The 24,393-nt window shown below is 39.2% G+C and overlaps 1 protein-coding gene across 1 annotated transcript; it reads left to right on the top strand.

Moving 5' to 3' along the window:
• Positions 1 to 12,468: 12,468 nt before the first annotated feature.
• DNAJA2 (DnaJ heat shock protein family (Hsp40) member A2) lies at positions 12,469 to 23,546 on the top strand. Its single transcript, XM_082769665.1, has 9 exons — positions 12,469 to 12,649; positions 15,308 to 15,367; positions 16,310 to 16,533; positions 17,901 to 17,981; positions 18,266 to 18,399; positions 19,996 to 20,192; positions 21,806 to 21,950; positions 22,121 to 22,248; positions 22,764 to 23,546. The coding sequence occupies exons 1-9, from the start codon at positions 12,572 to 12,574 to the stop codon at positions 22,950 to 22,952; spliced, it is 1,236 nt and encodes a 411-aa protein (XP_082625791.1). The 5' UTR covers positions 12,469 to 12,571; the 3' UTR covers positions 22,953 to 23,546.
• Positions 23,547 to 24,393: the final 847 nt, after the last annotated feature.

The raw sequence follows: 24,393 nt of genomic DNA, 5'->3' as shown, positions 1-24,393 counted from the left end.
GAAACAGCCAAGAGGACAGACTTCAACTTTCATATATTCTCAAAGGTTAGGCCAAGGAGCAAGCATGGGCAAGTGCTCAGAGTATCAGGCCTAGAAACAGGAAATATTCACTGAGTTCCTTTTTCTTACAAATACTTTCTGTATGATCTTCATAAAGAGTCCTAAGATGGTTTCTTTGTCTCAGTATCCTTATGCATAAAACAGAATTACTCATTGCCTAATCCATTACAGTACTCTAAGACATCAACGATGATTATTAATAAGACTCGTAAGTGCCAATTTTTGCTTTAAAATATGTACATACAACACCTCTTAATCTCAAACCAGAAATTTCCTTCATTATCTGACAGAGAAGTGAAACTGTCAGTCTTTCAAATCAAGATTGGAAGTATCATTTAGCTGCTGCATCCTTCTCATACTTACTGAGGCAATGCAAAAAAGGGAACTGGAGGACAGAGCTATTATTATCTCCAGCATAATTTTAACCTTAACAGTGTTAGTATAAGTTTGCCAGAAGTGTATTTTATCACATCCAAATGGTTAAATTTATTTTTATTGGAAAGAAAATTGGAATATAGTAACAAAATATATATATACATAAATCTTGCTGTTACTATCCATAGTAATATTGGACTAGAGTGGAGAATGATGTGAAGCTGGTTGCACAAGAGATCTTAAGCTGTCTCAATAACTATTTTAAAATCACTTCGCTACTGCTCCAAAAATAAGTTTAGTACTGGGGTAGAATTGATGGGAAGCTTAGTGCACAGGTCTCAGGAGCTCACATTAACTGTTAGAATAACAGCAGACACTGCACTTTACGATCCTAATTTAGAAAGTAAAAAATCCATTTGCTACAATTTCTCATCTCTTTAGGACACCATAACCGTATGGGATGTGTGTTTACTTGAAATTTAGAAATCCCTAAATCTTTCTAGTTGCAAAGTAGTCTACAACCTTCATTACCATGTTCTACCTGGAACAGTTGGCTAATATATTAGTACATTAGTTCTAGAGACAGAGGTTCTTCTCATACAGTCTAACTGGTATGCAAAACCCAGCCTGGCTACTCAATATTCAGTTCAGTTGTGTATTTCATATAGAACTAGCTAAAAGAATAAGGCATTGCTGGCCAGCTAGCAGAGAAAAAAGTATGATATGTTCTCTAGCTTAGCAAGATTTCATGCAAATATTTACAACAAAAGAAAAAAAGTATAATTTTTCACATTTATATAATCAGTTCTATTTTATGCCTCATCTCTCAGGACTAACACAGCATATTTTCTTTCCAAAGAATCACTAAATCATTTTCTAAAGGGTAACTCCCTCTTCTATTGATCTCTTCTAGTCATATCACCCTTTTGACACAGCTTTTGCCAGCAGGAAGAGGAAACTGTTATTTGATTTAGCTCATTTTGATGCTGTGCTGTAGCTAGGCTCTTTGCCCTCTCTGTCAGCTCAGAACTGGCAACGAACTCTCCTTCTCCTACACGTTATGGCAGTGCAAGTCTATACCCTTTTGTACCCATACATCATTAGCTGAGATGCTTCCTGTCGGGAGCACTCAGCTGTTATTGCCCAGAGGTTCCTACACTTGACAGGAAAAGGCAGTGCTGAAGGTACAATGTTTGTGGGCTGGAGCAACGCTGGAGGGCATCTGGGCTCATTACTCACTTCACCATCTGGAAGCAGCATATTTATTGTTAGGAGACCTTACCTCCACCAGGGCATCTTATTTCCGAGGTTATCAATATACTCTATGTAGGCCAGCTGCTCAGTTAATTGTCACTGTGCCAAATCCACGTACTGTAATTCTATTGACTGAGCAAAATCAGCTTGTTTGATGAACTGTGATTGTTTCTGGTTTTAGCAAGTAGAACTGAATGACTTAAAGGCCCCAAGCTTTCAGCTATTTTTCCCTGAATAAAAAGCCAAACTGTTTTAAAGCTTAATAAGGTGACAAACACTTAGTAATGCACACAATGTTCCTGCGCGCAGACTCAACAAGCTCTTCCTCATAGTTCTGTGAACATAGTTAAGGAGCCAGTCTGCAATACCTCTACTATGCTTATTCTCTGCTTTTCCTCTACTGAATCCAAAACATTGGATTGTCACATTACATAGAATTTAAAAAGCAGATCTTTCCACAAGTCTTAGCTGCACTTTCACATAGGTCATGATAGATGAAAGAGTAAAGTTGAGTCTCTTGAAAGGATGCATTTTAAAAGGTCTGTCCACAATACTGAACCCACTTGAAATCATACCTATTGAGGTGATGCTAACCCACAAGCAGGAGTTTTCAAGGCAAATCACATTTGTTAACACTAGGATCAAAACTTAATACTAGAATTGAAAGGTCATATTTCTTAGTGAAGTAAGAATAAGTCATACCTACGAATCTGACAATCTTAGCAGCCAGGAATAAGCACTATGGTTTCTACATAGTACTTTAATGTATTACTGAAAATTTTACTTTTTTTTTTTTTTTTTTTTTTTAATGCACAAACAATACAATTGTTAAATCATCTTTTGTTTGACTTTCTACTCTATAATTCCTCCCCACATGCAGCCCAGTGGTTTGACAGCAGAATGCTTCATCCCTGTTGAATGACAGACTACATTACTACAGTCAACAAAGATACAGAAAGAGCTTCTCTCAGTCTATTCTGTACTTTAAATAATTGAGCTTTTCCTTGCAGCTAGTAATCAGAAGACCCAGGATTCGTCCCACATTTATTTCTCTTGGATACCATGCTTGATATTCTTAATGCAAAGGTTTCCCCTATTTTCCATTTAGTTCCTCCGTTATACTCATTTTCTGAACTAAAGGCTCCAAAATATTTCTCCAGAATTTACAGAATACCAAAATGGTTGTCTTCATTGACTCTTAAGTCTTACTCATAAGAAGAGTAAAAAAATAGCAAAATTTATTTTGGGTGTTCAAAATGTTTTCTGATCAACTCTTCCCCAAGAAAATCACTTAAGTAACTGTAAAAAAGGATTATGTGATACAGGCCTCTTTGGAAAGTTCTTTCTCATGCCCTAATAGATAGTCTCTGCACTTCTGAAAGGCCCAATTTTTTTTTCCTGTTTCCTTGGTGATGGATCAGGAAATAAAGAAAACCCTTCACACACAATGCTGTGGTCTCCAGTAAAAGACAATGTAGGGTGTTACAAGTTCTACCTATTTTTATGAGCTGCTCCTGAGAGATTGTTACATTTGGCATTCAAAACAGGAAAGTAGCTCTGGCAGCCAATCTCCATGACACAGCACTTACCTAAACTTTCGTTTTACCTCGAGATATACAGCAAATACCACTCAGCCTTTGACCTCAATTTGTCTGCCATTTACAAAGCTCCTTTTTATCCTTTTTCTTCCCTTTCAGCTATTACCTCTAGGTTTCAGACTGTATGCTTTTCCTTTCACTGAGAGCATTGCCTTATTTCTTCCTATTATTATTTTTGTTACCAGCCTCCAAGTAGAAGCACTGGATTGTCTGACCAGACTGTGGTACAGATTGTGTGCAAGTTTTCACTTCATTGAATCACAGAAGCCCCATTAAGCTCACTACAAAATTATTCAAAATTATACTAAATTTACCAAAGTTTGGTAATTTATACAAAATTGCCAAAATTATTCCTGATTTAATTGTCTATCAACATAATAGTCTTTTTTTTCCAAGCCTCTATTCTCAAATTACTGTGGAAATAATCCTATGTCCTGATATTTGTCATAACCAGACAATCTGAGATGAGTAATTAATGAAAACTGTTTAGTTTGACGAAGTGAAAGGTTTTGTTTGGAAAATAACTTTTACGTTAGGGCACGTTACAGGCCCATAAAGAAAGGAGTAAAATTATTTAACAAGCAAAAGCTCCCTCTAGCGGAAGGATGGAAGGAGGCCCAGTAACAGCTGCTGAAATTAAAACTCACAGCACACATGGCCTGATTCCTCATCAACATACTATCATTCTCTCTAAAGGGTTACAAGTATACAGACACAGGAAATGTGAATTTCTTCCACAAAAGGAGACAAGAATTAAGATGATCAAAACAGTAAGAAAGTTCACAAACTTAAGTCAAGTGAATTCCTAAAAAGGTCAGCAGCATCCCAAACTGCGACAGTGCATCTATTACTTTAAAATATAAAATAAAATTGGAGAAGTAACATAGTTTAATATCAGGCCTTCCCCCCTTTACTAAAGATTTGATGATGAAAATGAGAAAGAAATTGTAATGTTTTTTGAACTACGTATTTCAATTTTATTCAGAAATGATATATGCCCAGTTCAGAAGAACTAATGCTTTCAACTATCTTGTTTTAGGGGAACTATTTTCTTCACTGATAGAAATAATAGATTGCAAAGTTCAGAAGTTTATCTGAATATATTCAAGAGGAACGACAATAATTGTTTTCATGCTAGGACGACTGCTTCTCTGATAACCAAGGGAAAAGAAGACTTCTAAATCTGAAAAACTAAGTATTGTTATTGCTTCTCCTAGAAAAATTCAATTCTGTATTCACTTCTTTCTTCCCCTTTAGAATTACAGAGAAGTTCGTTGAGTAACAGCAAGAAATTCTATTTCCTCACCTTTCCCCCTTAGCAAATGTTTCATAAGAGGTCATAAAAGAGTGATTATTCAAGTGAAAGGGTATGTAGTCTAGTTAACACTTATTTTTCCCACATTTTAATGGAGTAAAAAGGTAACAGGTATATAAATAGCAACTTCTGTTATTAAGACGACAGAAGACCTGCAAAACAATTTTATTATTTCCCTCTGCTAAGTCATGTATTGTTCCCAAACGCGGAGGATTTTGTTGGTAGCTGAGAGAAAGGCAGACATCCCATGCTTTCAGATAGTCCACATTATTAATTCAGTGACAGATAAAGCTATTCATATTTTAGCTTGATATTCAAATGTTTCAAAATGGCAAAGCTTAGACAGGCATTTGGTAAAGCTCCAGACTTTCACTTCTGTTGAAATCAACAGTAAAACAGATTAAATTCATCTGAAGCAAGACTAAAACATTATGAAGTAATCTTTAGAACAAAACCAAAGACACAAATTGGTGGATTGTTAAACTAAAGAAATATATATATAAGAATAGAGTTGCCATTTAGCACACGACTTCAAAACAGCACTTTTAAGGTAGTCAGAAAATATCATCCTAGCTTGTAATATTGTTTCATCCCAGAAAGCTTCAAGCGTGATGATTCTCTGACTTTATCTAAACGCAAAAACCTGTTTGTTACCTAAAACTTCAATCAGATGATCCCTCTGCAAAATAACACAATTCTAGGCAGTAACTTTTTTTTTTTCCTGTATAAAAGAAAAAATTTCAGTAATGTTAATAACTAGGTGAAGCATTACTATATTTTATTTGCAGTCTTTATACAGTCAAGGAAGTTACTGAAGTAAAATATTTCATGTAAACAATTTTATCTGAGACAGAGCATGAGCATGTGCAATGGAAAATATTTATAAAAAGCTGATATCCAACAGCTCCTAATAAATTCCTTATGCTTTTCCTAAACACTGACTATAAAGGATCGTATTTAGCAACACTTTGACTCTTGGCTGTAATAAGAATAACTACAAATACAAGCTCAAAGCATAGAGGAAATAGCCACAAGCCATCATTGAGTTGTAATTCAGTAACAGCTCGGGGGAACATGTTCCACGGACAAGATTCCATGAAGAGCTGAACTGGCTTCTTTTGAGACAGCCATTGAGTGATAGATCATTGGTAGACTAAGGAACAAGTCTTTTTCTTTTAAAAGAGTAAGCCAGCTAGAAATAGCCGACTACTTCTATAAAATGTTTCCGTTGCATTCTATATACATGTATGTCCTAGTCTCAAAACATTAAGAGCCAGTTATCTGCATCTTTGCTGCCTCCTTTCTTCTAAAGGGTATAAAGGGTATACCCTCTTGTGGACAAGCACATTCAGAGGCAGTTTATTACCTCAAGAAGCCATATATAATTTTTTGCTAAAGCATTCTGAAGACTATATATTTCTTCATTTTCCCTTGCTTCCCCTTCCCCTGTAAGTACTTCCTTCTTCCATGCACCTACCCACCTACCCTTTCCTTTAGAAACCCTGTAACAGCATAACTTAGATCTGACAATAGAGCGAATTTTCAATACACTATCCAATTTCTGTTGCTCAGAAGGCAGGCTTCTTTATTATTATTTTATTTTATTTTATTTTATTTTATTTTATTTTATTTTATTTTATTTTATTTTATTTTATTTTATTTTATTTTTATTTTTCCCTGTATTTTAACTGCAAGTGGAAGGAACTGTACCCCATATGACTATTTAGAGATTACATAAGGATGATTCACAGATACTTGTGGTCTCATCTGAATAAGGATTAAACTGATGTTTGTCTCCAGTTACCTTCTCTAATGTTTTCTCTCATCCTTGCTTAAGCCTTTGTACAGTCTGTTCAGCATTACCCAGCTTACCACACTTTACTCCACGGTTTTTACCTTCTCATATATTGTAAATTTAGAGGGCCTAGTGTATTTTATAACAGTTGCAACATACTTTAGGAGAAATATTAGTAGATACAGAAGTATTGCAACAGTATCTTCAGTTACCTGACAAGAAAGCATCCTTCTTACCCTGCCTTGAAACAAAGCTGTTTGTTCAGAATATGCCCTCCAAGTAATAACCAAGAACATATTTTTCTTTACAGAGAATGCTTACACATATTACATAAAACAGGACCTAATAGGACAGATTGCTAAAAGTGTATGTTTCAAGAACATGCAAACTTTAGTTACATCCAAATTAAGTCTGAAGGTATAAAACCTGTGCAAATATGTCTTTTTATACAGACTGTTTTTGCGTATGTTTTACAAGATGTAGCCTTTTTCTTAAGAAAGCCTTCGATTCCCACACTACTCAGAATTAAGGGCAAAATCGCCATGACCAACAGGACTTCTGAGTAACATGCATAAGGATTTCCCAGAGTGCAAGTAAGTTAAAATTGTTAGTAGAATTAAAAGATCAGATACTTACAGCTAACATGTTTGGTTTTTGTTGAATATCACAGGATACACTGCACACAGGAAAAAAAAAAAAAAAAAAAATATATATATATATATAAAAACAAGTATAACTAATATCAGAAAACATAATTAAAAATAACAATAGTTGGCAAGGCTAATTTTCATTATAACAAGGGCCTTACTTGCATCTGAGCTGTTACATGCAATAGACATCCTAATAAACTGAAGCACTTTTTCCAAATACAAATCTTATTAAAAACATCTTGTCTAGTCCATTTACCAGCAATTTCTTTGCACTAGAACAGGAAGAAAATTGGGTCTTGTTCAGGAATTTAAACAATAATAAAGAGACTCCAACAGGGTTAGCAGAGTTTTTCAGCTTTGATTGTGATGAATTGTCCTCCAAAACTGTATTCTTGTTATTTATTTTTATATAAATTATAAAATTGAAATTGATACATTCTTTCGTGAAAAAAATCATTGTATACTTGAGATGTGAATCACTTTTTGTACTATCCACTCACTCTTTGTTAGTTAACCATGTGGTATTTTTCCCTCATTGGCTTTCTATTCATAGTATAAAAATTTAAGAAATCAGACTGCATATAACACCAACTGCCTAATCTGATGAAATTGGATATCAAAAAGGTTCAAAGCAATGGCCAGTTAGGCTCTTGTAGTGGGTTTATGTGGCAAGGTTTTGGTAGCAGGGGGCCATAGGGGTGGCTTCTGTGAGAAGGATCTAGAAGTTGCCCCATGTTTGGTAAGGGCCCCACTGCTGACCAGAGCCAAGCCAATAAGTGACGTTGTTTGCACCTCTGTGAGAGCATATTTAAGACAGGGAAAAAAACGCTGTGCCACACAGCAGCTGGGAGAGTGAGAGGAGTGAGGAACAGCCTTGCAGGCACCAAGGTCAGTGAAGGAGGGGAAGAGGTGCTCCAGGTGCCGGAGCAGAAGTCCCCTGTGGCCTGTGGTGAGGATCACGGTGAAGCAGGATGTCCCCCTGTAGCCTATTGCTATAAATGAAGATACAACTTAATCTGAATTTAGTAATATTTATAAAAGGCAAGTAAACAGCGCTGGGTGCGTGGGGAATCTACGCTCTACCAACACGCACACACGAACATTGAACTTTCTAAATATACAGAACATTGCTTTTACATATTAAGCCCGAGTATGCCTATGCATATGTACAATCAGAAAAGGTAACCAATAGTTGTTAACAAACAATCCTTTAAGTATAGTACTGTTAATGTCCATGACTGGGGAGCATAGTTGGAGCTGGTAATCCTGGTTGAAGCGCTCGCATATCTTCCATGACTCATTAATTTCTCTAAGATCATATAACAGTCTCCATTTTCCATTCCTTTTCTTGATTACAAACACCAGAGAATTCCAGGGCTAGTCGTGGGAACAATATGCCTCACTTTAAGTTGTTCAGCAACTCGGCCTTCAGGCCTTATGTATCCTATTCTTACCGGATCGAATAAAAACATATCCGTCTCCTTTTCAGGGCCAATATTTTCTCCACGTTCCTCTTTGAGGAAGGGGAGTGACAGAGCGGTTGTGGTGGAGCCCAGCCGCCCACCCGAGTAAAACAATCACAGCTCTGTAATTTTTAAGTGCATAGCTGCATTCTTATTCAGGAAGCTTTTAAGCAGAACACATTATAATGATTGTTTAAATTTGATTGTATAGCACTAGTTTTAAGTAGGAGTCAATGACGCCTGCTCATACACTCATCTGTCTAGGAAGACTGTTAAACATATAAGGTAACTTGGTACGTTTTTGAAGGGTGGGGGTTTACTTTATCACTAAGGTGAGACCAAGCTCTGATTGTGATATGCATGTATGGAGTAATAATTCGTGTCAAGAAGATGGTTGATGTTAATAAAGGGGGAGATGTGGGAGTGTGGCCCTGGGGGTTGACAAGCCCCATGGTTGGTGATAGCATCAGACTCTTAACAATGAGGCCATCGGGAATGTAAAGAGTTTAGAGGGCACACAAAAGGGTGATTCAGGAGACCCCATGCTGTCTGGGGTTGCTTGTTATCCAGCTATTAAGGCATGGAAGTTGGTGGGGGTTTGCTGGTTGAAATTATTAATATTTATTGTTTAATGTTATATGATAATCATATTATTAGTGTGGTTTCAGAGGTTAACGAAACACGGGGAAAGACGGTCTCGCATGGCTTGGTGTCAATCACGTTTTGTTGCTTTCAGGAACTTTGTGGAGGGCACAGTATGCGCAGAAGAGGAGGGAGGCAGTTGAGGCCGCCCCTGCGGTCTGGACGAGATCCAGGAACCCACAAGGTCTGCGCAGGAACCAAAGGCTGCTAGCAGTGATGGGGGAGAACCGTGAGCCTCCATCCCCATGACCCCAACAACACCACTGAAAGACACTGCAGGTGCCAAAAGGAGGAGTTTGTGAAAATACTAATTATGATACCAAGCGGGGATAGGTCATACATGTGTATAGGTGTACTTGGGTTTCTTATGATTATGTAAAAGCAATGTTCTAGATATTTAGAAAGTTCGATGTTGTGTGTGCGTGTTGTGTTGGTAGAGCGTAGGCTCCCCGCGCACCCAGCACTGTTTACTTGCCTTTTATAAATATTACTAAATTCAGATTGAGTTGTATCTTCATTTATAACATGAGTCTCCAGTGACTAACATAATGAATTCTTACTTGATTTTTTAAAAATCTTTGTAAAATGCTTCACCTGAAAAATGAAACTCAACTTGTACCACACAAATAACGCATAAAGGTCTGAAACAAACTGAGTTTAAATGATCCCTTTTGGAGCCCTTGTAAAGCCAAAACAGTACCTTGAAGAGCTAAGAAATATGCTATTTAAAACAAACAAACAAACAAAAACTTCATATGGCAACTGTTGTAGTTTTAACATAGCTGCTTTTCATCACATTATGTGAATATAAGTAATATTAGAAACTAAATGATTAACTTACCTGGAGGAAATCAATGAAGAAATAACAAATAACAGTAATAATAATAATACATACAAAAGAAAAATAAACACAATGTGCAAGTGTTAAGAAAAAGTAGGGGACAACTTTTCAGCTGTGTGCCCAAAAAGTTCCATCAATACAACTCATGAGTAGGGTGTAAAAGCTATTCGACTACATTTTGACTTAATACAAAAATAATGATCCAAGCTTGTGGTTTTTAGCTCTACTTCAAAATAGAACATAAAGTTTCATCCCTGAGGAGTTTTCTTATTGTTTATTGTACTACATATTGCATTAGCATTTGGCTATGTAAGACATAAAACAGGACTGTAGTAACAGGGATGTTTTTAGCAAAGGAGAAGCAAGTATACAAACACTGCTTCTAAACTGCCTCATTAGCTTGGGCTCAAGCTGATATGCCAAGCTCACCTCCCATTCCTGTTATCCATCATTCCGCTGGTTTACATTCTGGCATGAGTGGTGAGCAAGCTGCTCAGCTCACTGGACGGGCAAGCCTGGGCTGAATCATACTTGGTGAACATCATCCCTACAGACATAGATAGGAATGGTACCCCACTGGTTTCAGCTAGGTTACCTTTCCTGATCTTCAGTTTTTGCTTTTGTTTTGTTTGTTTTAAAATGCAAAGACACAATCGCATGCTACCCTATGGTATTTTAAATATTGCTTGTTCCAGTCCTACTGATTCTGCTTAGCTCCTAAACACATCAGGTTGATTTGCAGAAAAAAGTGCCCCTCTACAGCCTTATAACTTTTCTTCCTACCTGACTGCCCACTAATAAGAAAATCCTGGATGACAAAAAAAAAAAAAAAATCTAGAATCATACAAATCAGTGAGCACAAAGGAAAATCGCCAAGGTAGGTGTACATGTCAGACAGTTTGTAAAGTAGCTGACAAGTCTAAATACTGCCTTACCAAAATAAAAGATTAATTTAGGTAGTACAAGACATGGGTAAACTAAATGTTTTACTAGCCTTACTAGCATCGGCCACATATGTTAATCCATACACTTATTGAAGACTGTGCAGACAACTTCTGAAAATACTGAAGAAACATACCTCTTCTTATTAATTTTTTTTTTTTATTTCTTTCTTCATGTCTCTGAGCTAGACTAATAATTAGAGTCTATGCGACTGTCTTTCCAGTAGCTGTTTTCTATCCTGTCACTGTTTTCCTCTCTCTAAAGAGAGTCTCCATTTCCCTTTGAAGTTCTTGACTGCTGCCACACCTACAATACCAAAGGCAGATATTACAATGACGTACTAAACTAGATTGTGCCAGACTTAACAAACCCAATGATGGAATTTAGGGTTCTGTAAACAAGGAAGGAGCAGAGAAACCAGCAGCAGACTGCATTTCCCAACACAGCCATTGCAACCACAAGCTATAGCAAGGAACTAAAGACGAAGTCTCCCTCCAGATGATGAGGAAAGAAGCCTCCAAGCGCACAGATCTGCTCCCCTGAGGCAGAAGGCCTACTCAGATCTCTATACCTCAAACACATGAATCACTTCAAAGCACTTTTTCTGTGCTCTCTCTCATGGGCCAAGTCACTTATCCACTCCAGCAGACTCCCCCCCAGGGCCTGCCATCACCCACCCAGTCCTTCTGCGTGCCCTCTCCCAGACACGCTCTAGGCTCGCCCCGGGAGCAGCCAGGAGAGTGTTTTCAGTCCCCTGCCATCTCAGGGGCCCGGCCCACAGCCAACTCCACCTCAGCCGAGCACTGCCCATGGGTTCTGGGGCTCTCTGGTGGCCACTGCTTGGTGAAGGGCTGGTGGCCACACCTGAGGAGAGGCACCAGGTGAGGAGAGGCTCGAGCTGCTGCCACAGCAAAGGGACTAAGCACTATGAAGCGCAACAGGGCTGTTTATTTGCTGGCTAGAAGTGGTGTCTTTCTGGGGCATCAACACTGCTTGAGCACAACTAAACAATCTAAACATCTAAAAGACATTTAGATGTTGAACTTAGTGATACGGTTTAGTGGAGGCCTTGTTAGTGTTAGGTCAGAGGTTGGACTCGATGATCTTGAGGTCTCTTCCAACCTAGAAATTCTGTGATTCTGTGTTCCTCTGAGTCACTCCAGGCCTGGCACCCGGTGCTTTTTTGAGATCGCAGGAGCCGAGCAAAACCCTCCAGCACAGGGAGCAGCTGCGCACCCCGACGAAGCCTCAGCACCCCGAGCCTGAAGGCGAAGGACGCCACTCAGGCGCCGCCCCGCGGGGCTCCGTCCCGCGCGGCCCCCACGCGCCTCCCGCCTCCCTCCCCGCGGCCGCGGCTGCCGGCGGCGCCCCCTGGCGCCAGGCGGCGGCACTGGGTCAGGCGCCCGAAGTGGGCCGAGGGGGCGGGGCCGCGGCGCCGAAGGGCGAAGGGGCGGGGCGAAGAGGCGGGGCGGGGCGGGGCTCCCGCGGCCCCTCCCCTGGCGCCTTCCCTCCCGGCGGCGCGGCGCGGTGACGCGGGGCGTGTGCGCGTGACGTCGGCAGCGGCTCTCGTCCTGCTCCCGGGCTCGCCCTCGCCGCCCCTCGGCCCGCTCCGGCCCCGCCGCCGCCCGCTGCCGCCATGGCGAACGTGGCCGACACGAAGCTGTACGACATCCTGGGCGTGCCGCCCGGCGCCTCCGACAACGAGCTCAAGAAGGTGCGGCCGGGCCGGGCCGGGCGGCGCCGCCGGGGCTGAGGGAAGGCCCCGGGCTTGGGGGGGGGAGGGGGTGCGGCGGGGCCCGGCCCGGCCCGGCCCGGCCGCGGTGTGAGGCCTGGGGCGGGGGCGGGGAGGGCCCGGGGCCGGGTGGGCCGCGGGGGAGGGCGGCGGGGGGGGAGGAGGGAGCGGGGCCCGGCGGGGGCTCCCCGCGGCCCGGCCCGGCCCCGCCAGGTCCCCGCGGCGCCCGGGGAGCCCCCGCTCGTCTCGCCCCCGCGGCGCCGCCCGCCCGCCTGCCCGCCCGGCTCCGGGGCGGCGCTCGCAGCCGGCGAGAGCTCCTCGGCGAGGAACGGGCGTGAGGCGGCAGGGGGGGGCCGCTGCCATTGTCTGCCCCACGTGTAGGCCTCGGTGGGGTCCGGCTGTGCTCACGGCTCCGCTCGTTTTCAGGCGAGGTGAGGTGAAGAAAGGAGCGAGGAGGGAGCTCGGGGCCGGTTCATCGTTTACCGCATCCATTTGGCTCAGTGGTGCAGAAACCTTTTTCTTTTTATTTATTTATTTTTTTTTTCCTTCCCCAGAAGAAATTAAGCACCGTTTACACGTGAGGGAGGATAACTAAGGAGGCAGTTTACTAGCAGTGACCTGCTTCCGCTGCTGGGTGGTGCTGGAATTACCGACTCCCCCGTCATGCATGTGCTAGCCCAGTTTGTGCAGGGATAGGCAGATGCAGTGTTGAAATAGTTTTAGAGGTGGAAGGCATACGGCAAGAAGCTCCTGAACACAATCAAGTAGATCTTTTTTTTTTTTTTCCTTGCTAAGTTCTGCTAAGGGCCTTTGGTCTCCTGTAAGCACAAAGAACTTGTAGCAGTCCTCCACTCACTAATCTCAATGTTCATTGCTGTATGTTATGCTTGTCTTGGCATGTAAAATTTTGGGCTGCCCACAGCAGTGAGAAGTTCATCCATCTCTTATTGTCACAAAGAGATTGTGTGGATGCTTTATTCGTCTAATATTTTAACTTAGATATAAAAGTATAGAAGAGGTAAAACTAATAAAATATATAATAGCTTGATCAAAAGGGTCTGACTGAACACTGAGGAGATAAACTAATTTCTGTTGAAGCTATAGTATGGTGTTCATATAAGCCTTGATTCTGGATCTGTTTCTGATTAAATAGTGGTAGCTTGCTTTTGGGCCATGAGTAGTCTAAAGGATTGCTCTAAACCAGTATGCTGCCATAAGCCAAGGCATTAGCTCTCTTTATATTTTTCAAGATCACCACGCAAAAATCATTTTTAGCTGAATAGATAACATTATGTAGGTTTTCAGTTTAGATGTATTTTTTTTTTTTGCAATTATACTTCCTAAAATATGGGGGAAATCCATTTTTATTACAAAATATTCAAGTCTGTGGAAGATTAGGCTTTGTTACTGATGGTTAATTCCTACTATAAGACCTATGAATTTGTTCTTTACTTTTACTGTGTTTTAGAATGTTTGACTTGTAATGTTCATTTTCTGTTTTGCTTCATTACTTTCTTATCAAACTTTATTTCTTGGTTGCATGTGTAAGTACAGAATATTTCAAGGTAATCAGTAAACAGGTAACTGCAGATACAAAAAAGGATTTTGATTTATCCCAGTACAAAATGATAAGTTGGGATCTCTATAAAGCTTCGTGTGTAAAGCTCTGTTCAAGCTGTAGTTCTATGGAGTTTGTTTATTTAGATGCTCAGTTCTACAGGAATAGAGCTATTAAAAAAAACACCCTTAAGAATTGGTGCGTTTCAATTATTTGCAGCTGCATCACTGTAGCAGATTTTATTAATATGTATAATAATAATATTAAAAAAAAAACACTTTTATTAACAATCAGGGGACAGATATTGGGGAGTGTTGTGGTGGAGTGGGGAAAGAGTTGCAGTCCTTACTGTCAAAAGCTCAAATTGTAGAAGTCCTGTTATTTGCTTTTACCTCTAAGGTAAAAAAACAAAACAGAACTACTGCTGTAGAAAGTCATGGTCCTGAAAATCGAAACACTGGTCAAAAAAAGCATACTGAAAAATCTTCCCTGGGAATCTGGTCTGGCTGTACTTACTCCTCCAACTATTTTGGAATGATGAAATTAAAGAAAAGCAGTGATCTGTACGTTCTGCGCTTGTAACTCATACACTTATTTCAATGTGAGCTGAAACTTTCCATTATTAATAGGTAAGGAAGAATAAAAATTGATGTGGGGATTGACTGATAGACTTGGGTGAGAAGCTGAGGCAGCCATTTTGTTGTCTTGGTGTGACTGAGGTGAGATGTGAATGGGTTGAAACTTAGGTTGTGGATTTTGAGGGGGATCTGTAGAGTACGTCATTTTAATGAAGCACATTTTCCAGTGTAGTTCCTAATGCATGTTAATGAAGAGAAGCAGGCAAACTAGTTCTAGCTATCATGTGCTGTAGTTGTGTTTAAATCCAAGACTGAGTAGTTAATTTACGCCTATAGTAAAGTCAGAATTTTTAATGTACAATTTCAATGTATGAGTCACTTCAAAACATTCATTTTTTTCCCACTTTATTAGGGTTTTCTTTCTTACTGAAGACACTACTTGAATTTCTCAGAAAAGAAAAGATTATTCAAGACTGAAACTAATTTTGTACCTCTTTCAACTAGGCATACAGAAAGCTGGCTAAGGAATACCATCCTGATAAGAATCCAAATGCAGGTGACAAAGTAAGGCTTCTTTTTAAACTATTGAAGTTTGCTATTACAGTAGCATCTGAGGGACTGAATAGAAGTTTTGGGGGCTGGGTATTGCAGTTGTTCAAAAAATATAAGAAATGTGAAAGGGAAGTATGTCTTGTCTACTTCTTCCCAATCTCCCTGTGTACCTCGTGACAAAATGCACCAGTTAAGTGAGTCAAATTGGTTGAGAAGGTAATGCTGAAGGGAGAACTGCTGCTTTTCATCTGCCAAGATGATGTCAGCTGTCACTAGCATCTATATAGGTATTTCAAAAAGATGGACAGCCCGCTTTCCAGTTCTTTCCAAGTATGCTAATATGTGGAAAAATGTACTTGTGGAGAGACTTAAAACTGCAGCATAAAACACATCGTATATGTGGAAAGGTTGTATTAGATATATTGTACTAATTGCAGCTAAAAAATGTTAATTCAATTTACTCAGTTGATTCTAGCAGAACTAAGTTCTGATGGTTGTTTAGAACTCAGCAGGGACGACTGTAAAAAGATCTGGTTTTGTAGACAAACGTGTTAGTGTGCATTTTATTACGTTGTTCAGGTGTGAGCCTATTCTAAGTGCCTAACAAGTCTTGCGGTCTTTGCCAATAGTGTATAACTGCGTTTTTGCCTGGTGGCTACTTCAGTATTGTGTACCTGTTTTTTTTTTTGCTGTTTGTGCAGTGTCTTATGCTAGGATTAATAAAGAGTACGTCAGTGGCTATTTGCAATAAAATGTCATTTGCTTATGGTAAAGCAAGAGGTAACACAACTATGCCCAAATTTGCTTTCCTCTCCCTTAATATAGAGGGGGTAGAAAATTGTTCTGTTGTGTGCCACCTTTATCAGGTGTATGTGCTGGACAAGAAACAATAGTAAAATGCTCCTTTGAAGTAACAAATTACCGTGCACTGATTTGACTCTGTCCCTCTTCTAGTTCAAAGAAATAAGCTTTGCCTATGAAGTATTGTCAAATCCGGAGAAACGTGAGTTATATGATAGATATGGAGAACAGGGCCTTCGAGAAGGTAGCGGTGGAGGCAGTGGAATGGACGATATTTTCTCCCACATCTTTGGTGGTGGATTGTTCAATTTCATGGGTGGTCAGAGTAGAAGTCGTAATGGTAGAAGAAGAGGAGAAGATATGATGCACCCGCTCAAGTAAGTATCTTGATGCTGCAATTCACACTCACTTTCAAGCTTTCCTGATTGGTACTCTAGTTTGTGTTCTTGGTATGCTCTTCAGGTAAGATTCTGCAGTCTGTACCTACTTTTCAGACCTGGACTACTTTGTCACATGTAGTCCAGAAAGCCAAACTCAAGTTCCCTTGAGTTACTTTTAATGTTTGGTTGATCTTGTGTCAGATACTTTGATTTGCCTGGTTATTAGCCTGTAAATACTAGACACTTTTGTCATGGTATAGCTCTTCAATTATGTTTGGAAGTTGTAATCCGAAATTGCATTAAACAGACATACACTGCTTAATTGCTGGATTCTTGCAGAGGCACTAAGTCTCTTGAAAGACTTGCATTCATAGCTTACCAGCTGGAAGTGCAAACTACATAACTAATGGAAGAGTATTTAAAAAAAAAAAAAAAAAGCTTGAATAGCATATCTAAATTTTATACATCTTTGCTTGCAGTCATGACTGGCTTTTTACTTGCTGAGCAGCTCCTTTCAGACTTCTATAAGTAAAGCTGCATCTTTTCTGTGTTTGGCAAGCCATGCTTAAAGTCTGTTTACTTTTATATGTTGCTTAGGTTAGTAGCTAATACTGTGCACTATATTACTAATGAGCTTTGGTTTTGTTACTTGTAAACACTGATGCCAGGCAACCTTTTATAGCTCAAAATACATAGGAATTTCTGTCCACTAACTTGAATCCTTTCAGGAGGAGCACTGTTCATAAATGTCTATCGATATATGAAGGTTATTGGAGTTCACTAGCGTATTTAAGAGCTGGGGGGGGAAAAAGTGTGAACAAATGTAAAGAATTAAATAGCCTTTGGGGACATGTCCCCCCCCCCCCAGCCCCTCGAGTATGTTATGCTTTCCAGTGAAAAGCTCAATACAGTAGTAAATATTCTGTGTATATTCTTATGTATGTGTGCTATACGTACCATCAGGACAGTCTAAGAGAGGTTCTTTTTTCACTTGCTTGGTAGAACTTGGAAAAAAAATCAGATGTGACTAATCAAACAAAATACTATGTCTGCTTGTTTCCTGTTGAGAAAACAAACTAACCTGGTTTTGATTCTGCTGATTATATTGCAGCTTTTCTCTGAATTATATTTGGGATTATGTCTCTGTTTTCATGTGTGCTGAACAGTTTTTAAGGATTCCTTGTGAAAGCTAAAGTGATGCTTTCAAGGGTCTTATTTTAGTAGTGTATTTAGATTTTTTGTTTGTTTGTTTGTTTTTTTATGAAGAACTGGTTTTCTATAACTTGTCCCAGGCAAGTATTTTAATTCTGTGGGGAAAGTAAGCTGTTAAATGATAACCCAGGAGAAAATGTTTTATTTTGCAGAGTTTCTTTAGAAGATCTCTATAATGGAAAGACCACTAAACTACAACTTAGCAAGAATGTCCTTTGTAGTGCGTGTAATGGGTAAGTTTGGTTATGCTTCTGGGTCCTCTGGTTGCTTTGTTGACATACAATATAATGAAGCATATTTTGTGTCAGATTTCTATCAGTATTTAACTTACTGGAGTCTGCTCTCACATTAGAAAACCGTTGAACTTGAATTTTACTGTTGATGGAACTGGAATTATTCAAGGGATTTGGGGGGGTGACTAATTGTCAGTATAATTAGGCATATTAACCGACTGCTGTAGATGTTGTCATGTTTCCAAAAAGCTTGCTTTTCATGCAACTGGTGCTTTCTATTCTAGTCAGGGAGGGAAGGCTGGAGCTGTTCAAAAATGTAATGCTTGCCGGGGTAGAGGTGTACGTATCATGATCAGACAGCTGGCTCCTGGAATGGTTCAGCAGATGCAGTCTGTATGCTCTGACTGCAACGGAGAAGGTAAGCCAGCTATTCTGTATTCCTAAATGTGCTTGCTTGTAAATATTTATCTTGACTGTTAAGAAGAACTGCTTCATAATTTCTATCATATAACAAATTTTGTCTCATCCAGGAGAATTTTGCCCCCATCTAGTCAATTGGGTCTCAGTCTGGTCCCAATATGGAGAAGTCATCCTACTTAGGACACGAGTGTTACTTGTTAATACTGTTCTTCTGTTAAAGACCAAGATTTTGTTTTTTAGAAGTATTTTTGATGGAAGGATTTTTTGATTTCTCCTATTATCCAAGGACAAATATAGGTTAGAAAACAGAAACCTATATTTTTAGAAGTTGAATTCAAGGTTATAAGATAGGATTTTGTTAAATCTGTTGTGTTTGGGAGAACAAGTTCAGCATGTGCTCTGTACTTCACGTGATTTCTATTTGGATCATCTGCAATTTTCACAGTAGTAATGCTACCTTGTAGATATTACTCTGGATGATACCTGCAAATTACAAAGCTGTATTTTGTAGCAAGTAAAAATTTCGCAAATGATGTTTTTGAACATGGTTTTCACAATTCAAATACGTAGTTCCAGCTGCATCATAATGTTGTGCTTCGTTTCACAGAAAGGTGTGGTTTAAGCTGGAAAATTTTGTCTTAAGCCAAGTGCATCCACTTGTAGCTCTTAAAGTAGTACTGTAAATAAGCACTGAAAATTGTAGAGTGTATGACCAATTAGTCTTTCTTTCTGTACAAAGACGTTAGCTTACTTGGAAAAATAAAGACCAAGTAGAGGAGAAGTTAAGGCATGTTGGATAATTATCATTAAGCTTGCTGGAAAAAGTGTGAAAAGCTGTTCACTTTTGGAGTAGTATAAAAGTGAAATCCCGTTTATACCAGAAGACCCTAGATTCATCCTGGAGGAGAATCTATGTATTTCCCTTATGCAGTTGATTTGACCAGCTGTCTTAGCCCCCTTTTTGTGTGTAAGTCTTCAGTTTTACTAGCTGCATTTATGTAATACTTCAGTGTTGTGGTAATATTCTGCAATATGTGGCTCTCCCAGTAATCCTTTTTTTTTTTTCACTGTTGTTAATAGAAATGGAACTAAGCTTCCTAAATTCAGTAGTCTGAAATTTGTGCTCCAGCTTTTAAGGGAGGGGAGGCGCTTCTGTTCAGTTTCAGCTTCATCCTTTCTTTTATAGTGGGCATCCTCCAGCATAACAAAGAATGGAATGCAGGCTTTTTTATTTTAAAGAGAAGTTGAGTGGTAAGGCTACTGGAATTGAACTTGGACCTAAAGAAAGGTAGAAATCATAGACAAAAGTCTTGTTTTGCCTTTCTTCTCCAGAGCACATCCACTTTTCAAAATCCTTGATAAGACAGCTTGGAAGCTTATGTGTATCTCTGTATTCCCTTTTTTGTTTTTCCTTCCCCTTCTCCCAGCCAGGTTAAGTTGAGCCTTCCTTTCTTGTGAGGAATTCTTAAAGCAACATTGAAATAACCAGTTCTCTTGCATGCATTCTTCAGCATACTTTAAAATTAGTGTGTGTTTTCTTCAGAGTTGTATGCAACTACGTGGAAATCTCTGAACTCCAAATTTGTATCTTTAGGTGAAGTAATTAATGAAAAAGACCGCTGTAAAAAATGTGAAGGGAAGAAGGTGATCAAAGAGGTAAAAATACTTGAAGTTCATGTAGACAAAGGCATGAAACATGGGCAACGAATTACATTCAGTGGAGAAGCAGATCAGGCTCCAGGTGTGGAACCAGGTGATATTGTCCTCTTACTCCAAGAAAAGGAGAATGAGGTAATACTTTACAGTTTATATATTAAATGCCTTTTGTTCTAGTCTTTTAATATTGAAATTATATGGATGGCCATTCATTTTAAAGTAAATCACGTTGTTGCACCTCTGGGAGAGATGGGAAATAGCTTTTAATAGATCTATAGCAAGTAATGTGGCTTTATTTGTGAGCCAGAAAAAACTTCTGTAAGACTGCAAGTCTTAGCCAGAGGACGTGCAGATTCCGGTGCTTCCTCATGCTAATAAATTGTAGCTTTCTCAGAATGACTTTGCTAGACATAGGCACGGTGAAGAGCCATTCGGGATTTCAAACTGAATCTTCTTTGCTTGTGACATTTACAATGTTAAGTGTTCTTTTTATTAATCTTTTGAGACATGGCAGGGAACTCCTATTAGGCAGCACAGATGGTGCTTTCTGTCTTCTACTGGATCTGGAAATACAGCGCAGATATTCACAGATCATTTAACAAAATACTAAGAAATGAGAGTAGTTTGTGCTAGGTGGTTAAAGCTTTATGTTATTCTGGAGTATATATGTTGTGCTTTTGAATTAAATATTGCATATGAATCTTCTTCTAAGTTCAACCTTCTCTTAGGGCAAATTTGGGGTGACTTTTGAATGCTTTTGTTTCAAAAGCAAGCTATTACAATGGAGAAATAAGGGTGCATTTTACTCTGGGGGAAGAAACTGTCGAATGAAATGGTGGTATAAAAATCAAAACATTCTGTCTCAAAAAATAGTGTTGGGTACAAATTTAAGTTTTTGTCACCTATACGGATATCTTGGTTATTTGAAGATTAGGTACTATGTAAACTTTTCACTGTGGACTGCTGCTTTGTCAAAATCAGTGTTGTAAAGCTGCTTACACTTCTCCCGGGATACTGGATGAAACATGAAATCTTGTTTTTTTTCTTTTTTTGGCCAAAAAGGGAGAAACAATCTGTAAGCATACAAAACAAATGTGCATGACAGCATCAAATTCCAGACGGCAGATGACACTTCTGTCTTAGTCTTCTAATAAACTACATCTGGCTTTACAGTGTTAACCATTCTGAAAAATACCGTACCTTGTGTCCTACTGAGTAAAACTAGACTGATTCTCAGTCAAGCTTTTAGTGTTCTTAAAATCTTTCTTGAAGTGGGAAGGTGATGAAAGCAATGTTTTTGGAGGTCTGCCAGTAGAGAAAGCTTAATATATTCTGATTAAGAATCCAAAGTGCAATGGTTTAAAGATCTCTTAAAGACAGCAACCTGCCCTATGGGCAGTTAGGAGAAGCAGGTATGTGCGACTATTGCTTAAATGCTGAGAAACAAAAATGTGTTGTTGTGTAGGAGGAGTAGTGACAAACAGCCATAAGCTTTGTTTGTAGGTAGGTTGTGTGGAAGACCTTGGTATAAGGAAGCACTACTGCTATACAAGCTGCCTTGTCTAATTTGCACCTTCCATCATACTATGTACTGTAGCTGGCATTATCTTAGATGACATTTTCATAAGGTAAAAACTTTCCAAATGTGTTAAATTAGCTGATGTTAATAATTATGCATTCTAAATAACAAGTCTTGTGAAGGTACAATTTTAGTACTAGAAAAAATCCCTCATAATTCTGTTTTTCAGGTGTTCCAGCGGGATGGAAATGACTTGCATATGACACACAAGATAGGACTTGTTGAAGCACTGTGTGGATTTCAGTTCACATTTAAGCACCTTGATGGGCGCCAAATTGTGGTTAAATATCCTCCTGGAAAAGTAATTGAACCAGGTAAGCCTGACCAGATAAGAACTCCTTTTACCATGCTTTTGTGGTTCTTAAACACTTTAATTCTGTTCTTGTTCTCTTGTTACCTGAACACAGGCTAAGAGAAATGAAGAGAATTTGATAGGGTGAGACTTACTCTGAAGTACTCTACAGATTACTTCTTTGAATTACAGGTTGTGTTCGTGTAGTCAGAGGTGAAGGAATGCCACAGTATCGCAATCCTTTTGAGAAGGGGGATCTTTACATTAAATTTGACGTTCAGTTTCCTGAAAATAACTGGATTAGCCCAGAAAAGCTTTCAGTAAGTAGTCTTTCAAGCATAAACCTGGTGGTCTTATTGGACAGCTTATGCAAAGTGCTTGTGTTGTAGCCCCTGTATTTGTTTTCCAGTGCTTAAATTTGGATAAAGTACAACTAATTCGTTCTGTTAATATTGTTTGTAGGCAACATGTAACTTGAAAATACCCATTCAAGTGTAAGTTTCTGGAACCCATTTTTAAAAGCTAAGTGGGTATTGGGCAGATGAGAGTAGGAGGAATTATCTTTCTGCTACCGTGTGATAAGTTTTCAGAGTGCAACTGCATTTACTGATTGCATGCTGGTTGACAACATGTGGAGCTGTTGTGCGTTTTTTTAAGAGATGTCTTCCAGTTGATAAAAATACTCTTAAATGACTATGCACTTGGAAGGCTGACACCAGCTTAGTCTTAGAAACCAAACCTGCTCTGAGAAGGAGTTTTGAAGTTGTGGGGGAACTATTCATTTTATTTGGAAGCTGCAGATGCAGTACTGAATGCACTTCTTTTTTTGGGGCAGGAACTTGAAGATCTTCTGCCAGCTAGACCAGAATTTCCCAATGTAATTGGTGATGCAGAAGAGGTAGATCTTCAGGAATTTGATACCACTCGTGGTTCAGGTGGTGGCCAGAGACGTGAAGCTTATAACGATAGTTCTGATGAAGAAAGCAGCCATCATGGACCTGGGGTACAGTGTGCCCATCAGTAAACATTTGTCTAAAAAGTTGCACAAGGATTTTCTTTCAAATTTTGCCTGACTTGTTTTCAACAATCCAACTGGATTGTATAAGTAATCCAGATGAACCAATGGACATCTATTGCTGTATGTGTAACTTTTAAATTGGTCTATAGTATCTACAGAGTGTAATTTAAACTAACCACAAAGCTTACATCTTCATTTTGACTGTGTAGCAGAATAAAGCACTTGAAAGGAAGACGAGACTCCTTTTCACATGGGTTTTAAGTTTGTCCTCGTATCTGTGCTTGATTTTTACCAGTTTTGTGTAGATCTTAGGTTTCATATTTTAAATTTGAATTCTACATTGTAAAGTTTGTGTACAATTTGTCCTGAGGCTTGGTATTTGGCTGCACCTGCATAAGCTGCTACAAGTAGAATAAAGAATTTCATAGCCTGTATCTATCATCTAGATGCATGGTAAATGGGCTTTGCACATAATGGGTTTAGAGCTGACTGGGAACAATGGAAGACTAAATTAGAAGTGGTTGTAAGTTTTTTCTACCATCTTGTGAACGGTTTCTGAAATAAATAAAAGCAGTTGGTGTATAATATAATTCTTTTGCCTTGTAACTTTTACTTTTCTAGTGGTTTTAATTGTTCTATGTACCAACTGACTCTGAGGTGGACATTTTACAAACAGGGAGGCTGAATCTGCTTTAAGACGTGGGTTTAGATAAGTAACAATTGTGTGCTGAGTAGAAGTCTTCTCTTGAAATGAGGTTATGAGTAAATGAGCATGGGGGAGGCCACAGCCATGACCCCGCTGCATGAAGAAAATAAAGAGGGTTTCTGAGTGCCATCAAAAAATTTCAAAACCTCTTAAATTAAGATGATTAAATCCCCCAACAACAGTATCTTACAAAAATGAACACGATGCCTGGCAACTTATAGTTGCATTAACATAGTTTGTAAAGAGATTGAGATTAGCATTCTACTTGACAAAGTGTTTTGACCTCAAAGCATACTAAATGTAGCTGGGTTTGTTGCTTGTTCAGCAGCTTCATTTTTTGTCATTGTTGCTTTAACTGTTAAGGTCTTGAGTTTCCCAGATGCAGTCCTGTTCCATTTTGTATACTTTTAATTTTAAAAGTCAAAAAAAATCTTAAGTAAGTATCAGGTACAGCTATGTTATTTCCTCACAGTATTAAGGAACAGTGTGTCAGTTGCTGTTAGCCACTTTTATGGTGTAGTTCCTTTCCCTCTTGAGTAGAGGAAGCTGAAAGATACCCCTAATTTTCTTTAAAAAGCTGAAGGGTAGCTTAAATGTCAACAGTTATCCAAGCAACTATTAACCAGTAAGATTAGAGGGACTCACTCCAAGATTTTTCCGTGCACTTTGGTAGGCATTGGCATGTTGCTGAACATCCTTGTAATGAATTCTAAAACTGAAGCAAGAATAGAATACTGCTTG

This window comes from Aythya marila (genome assembly GCF_965140915.1).
Source record: "Aythya marila genome assembly, chromosome: 12".
Lineage (NCBI taxonomy): Eukaryota > Metazoa > Chordata > Aves > Anseriformes > Anatidae > Aythya > Aythya marila.
The sequence above is the reverse complement of the archived record's forward strand: the minus strand, read 5'-3'. Positions and strand labels throughout refer to the sequence as shown.

What these genes read in the sequence shown, in the direction of transcription:
- DNAJA2 (XM_082769665.1), top strand. Translation starts at nt 12,572, where the DNA reads ATGGCGAACGTGGCCGACACGAAGCTGTACGACATCCTGGGCGTGCCG. An exon ending in TCCAAGAAAAGGAGAATGAG is followed by an intron (nt 20,193 to 21,805) that starts GTAATACTTTAC and finishes TCTGTTTTTCAG; the next exon opens with GTGTTCCAGCGGGATGGAAA. An exon ending in TTAGCCCAGAAAAGCTTTCA is followed by an intron (nt 22,249 to 22,763) that starts GTAAGTAGTCTT and finishes TTTTTGGGGCAG; the next exon opens with GAACTTGAAGATCTTCTGCC.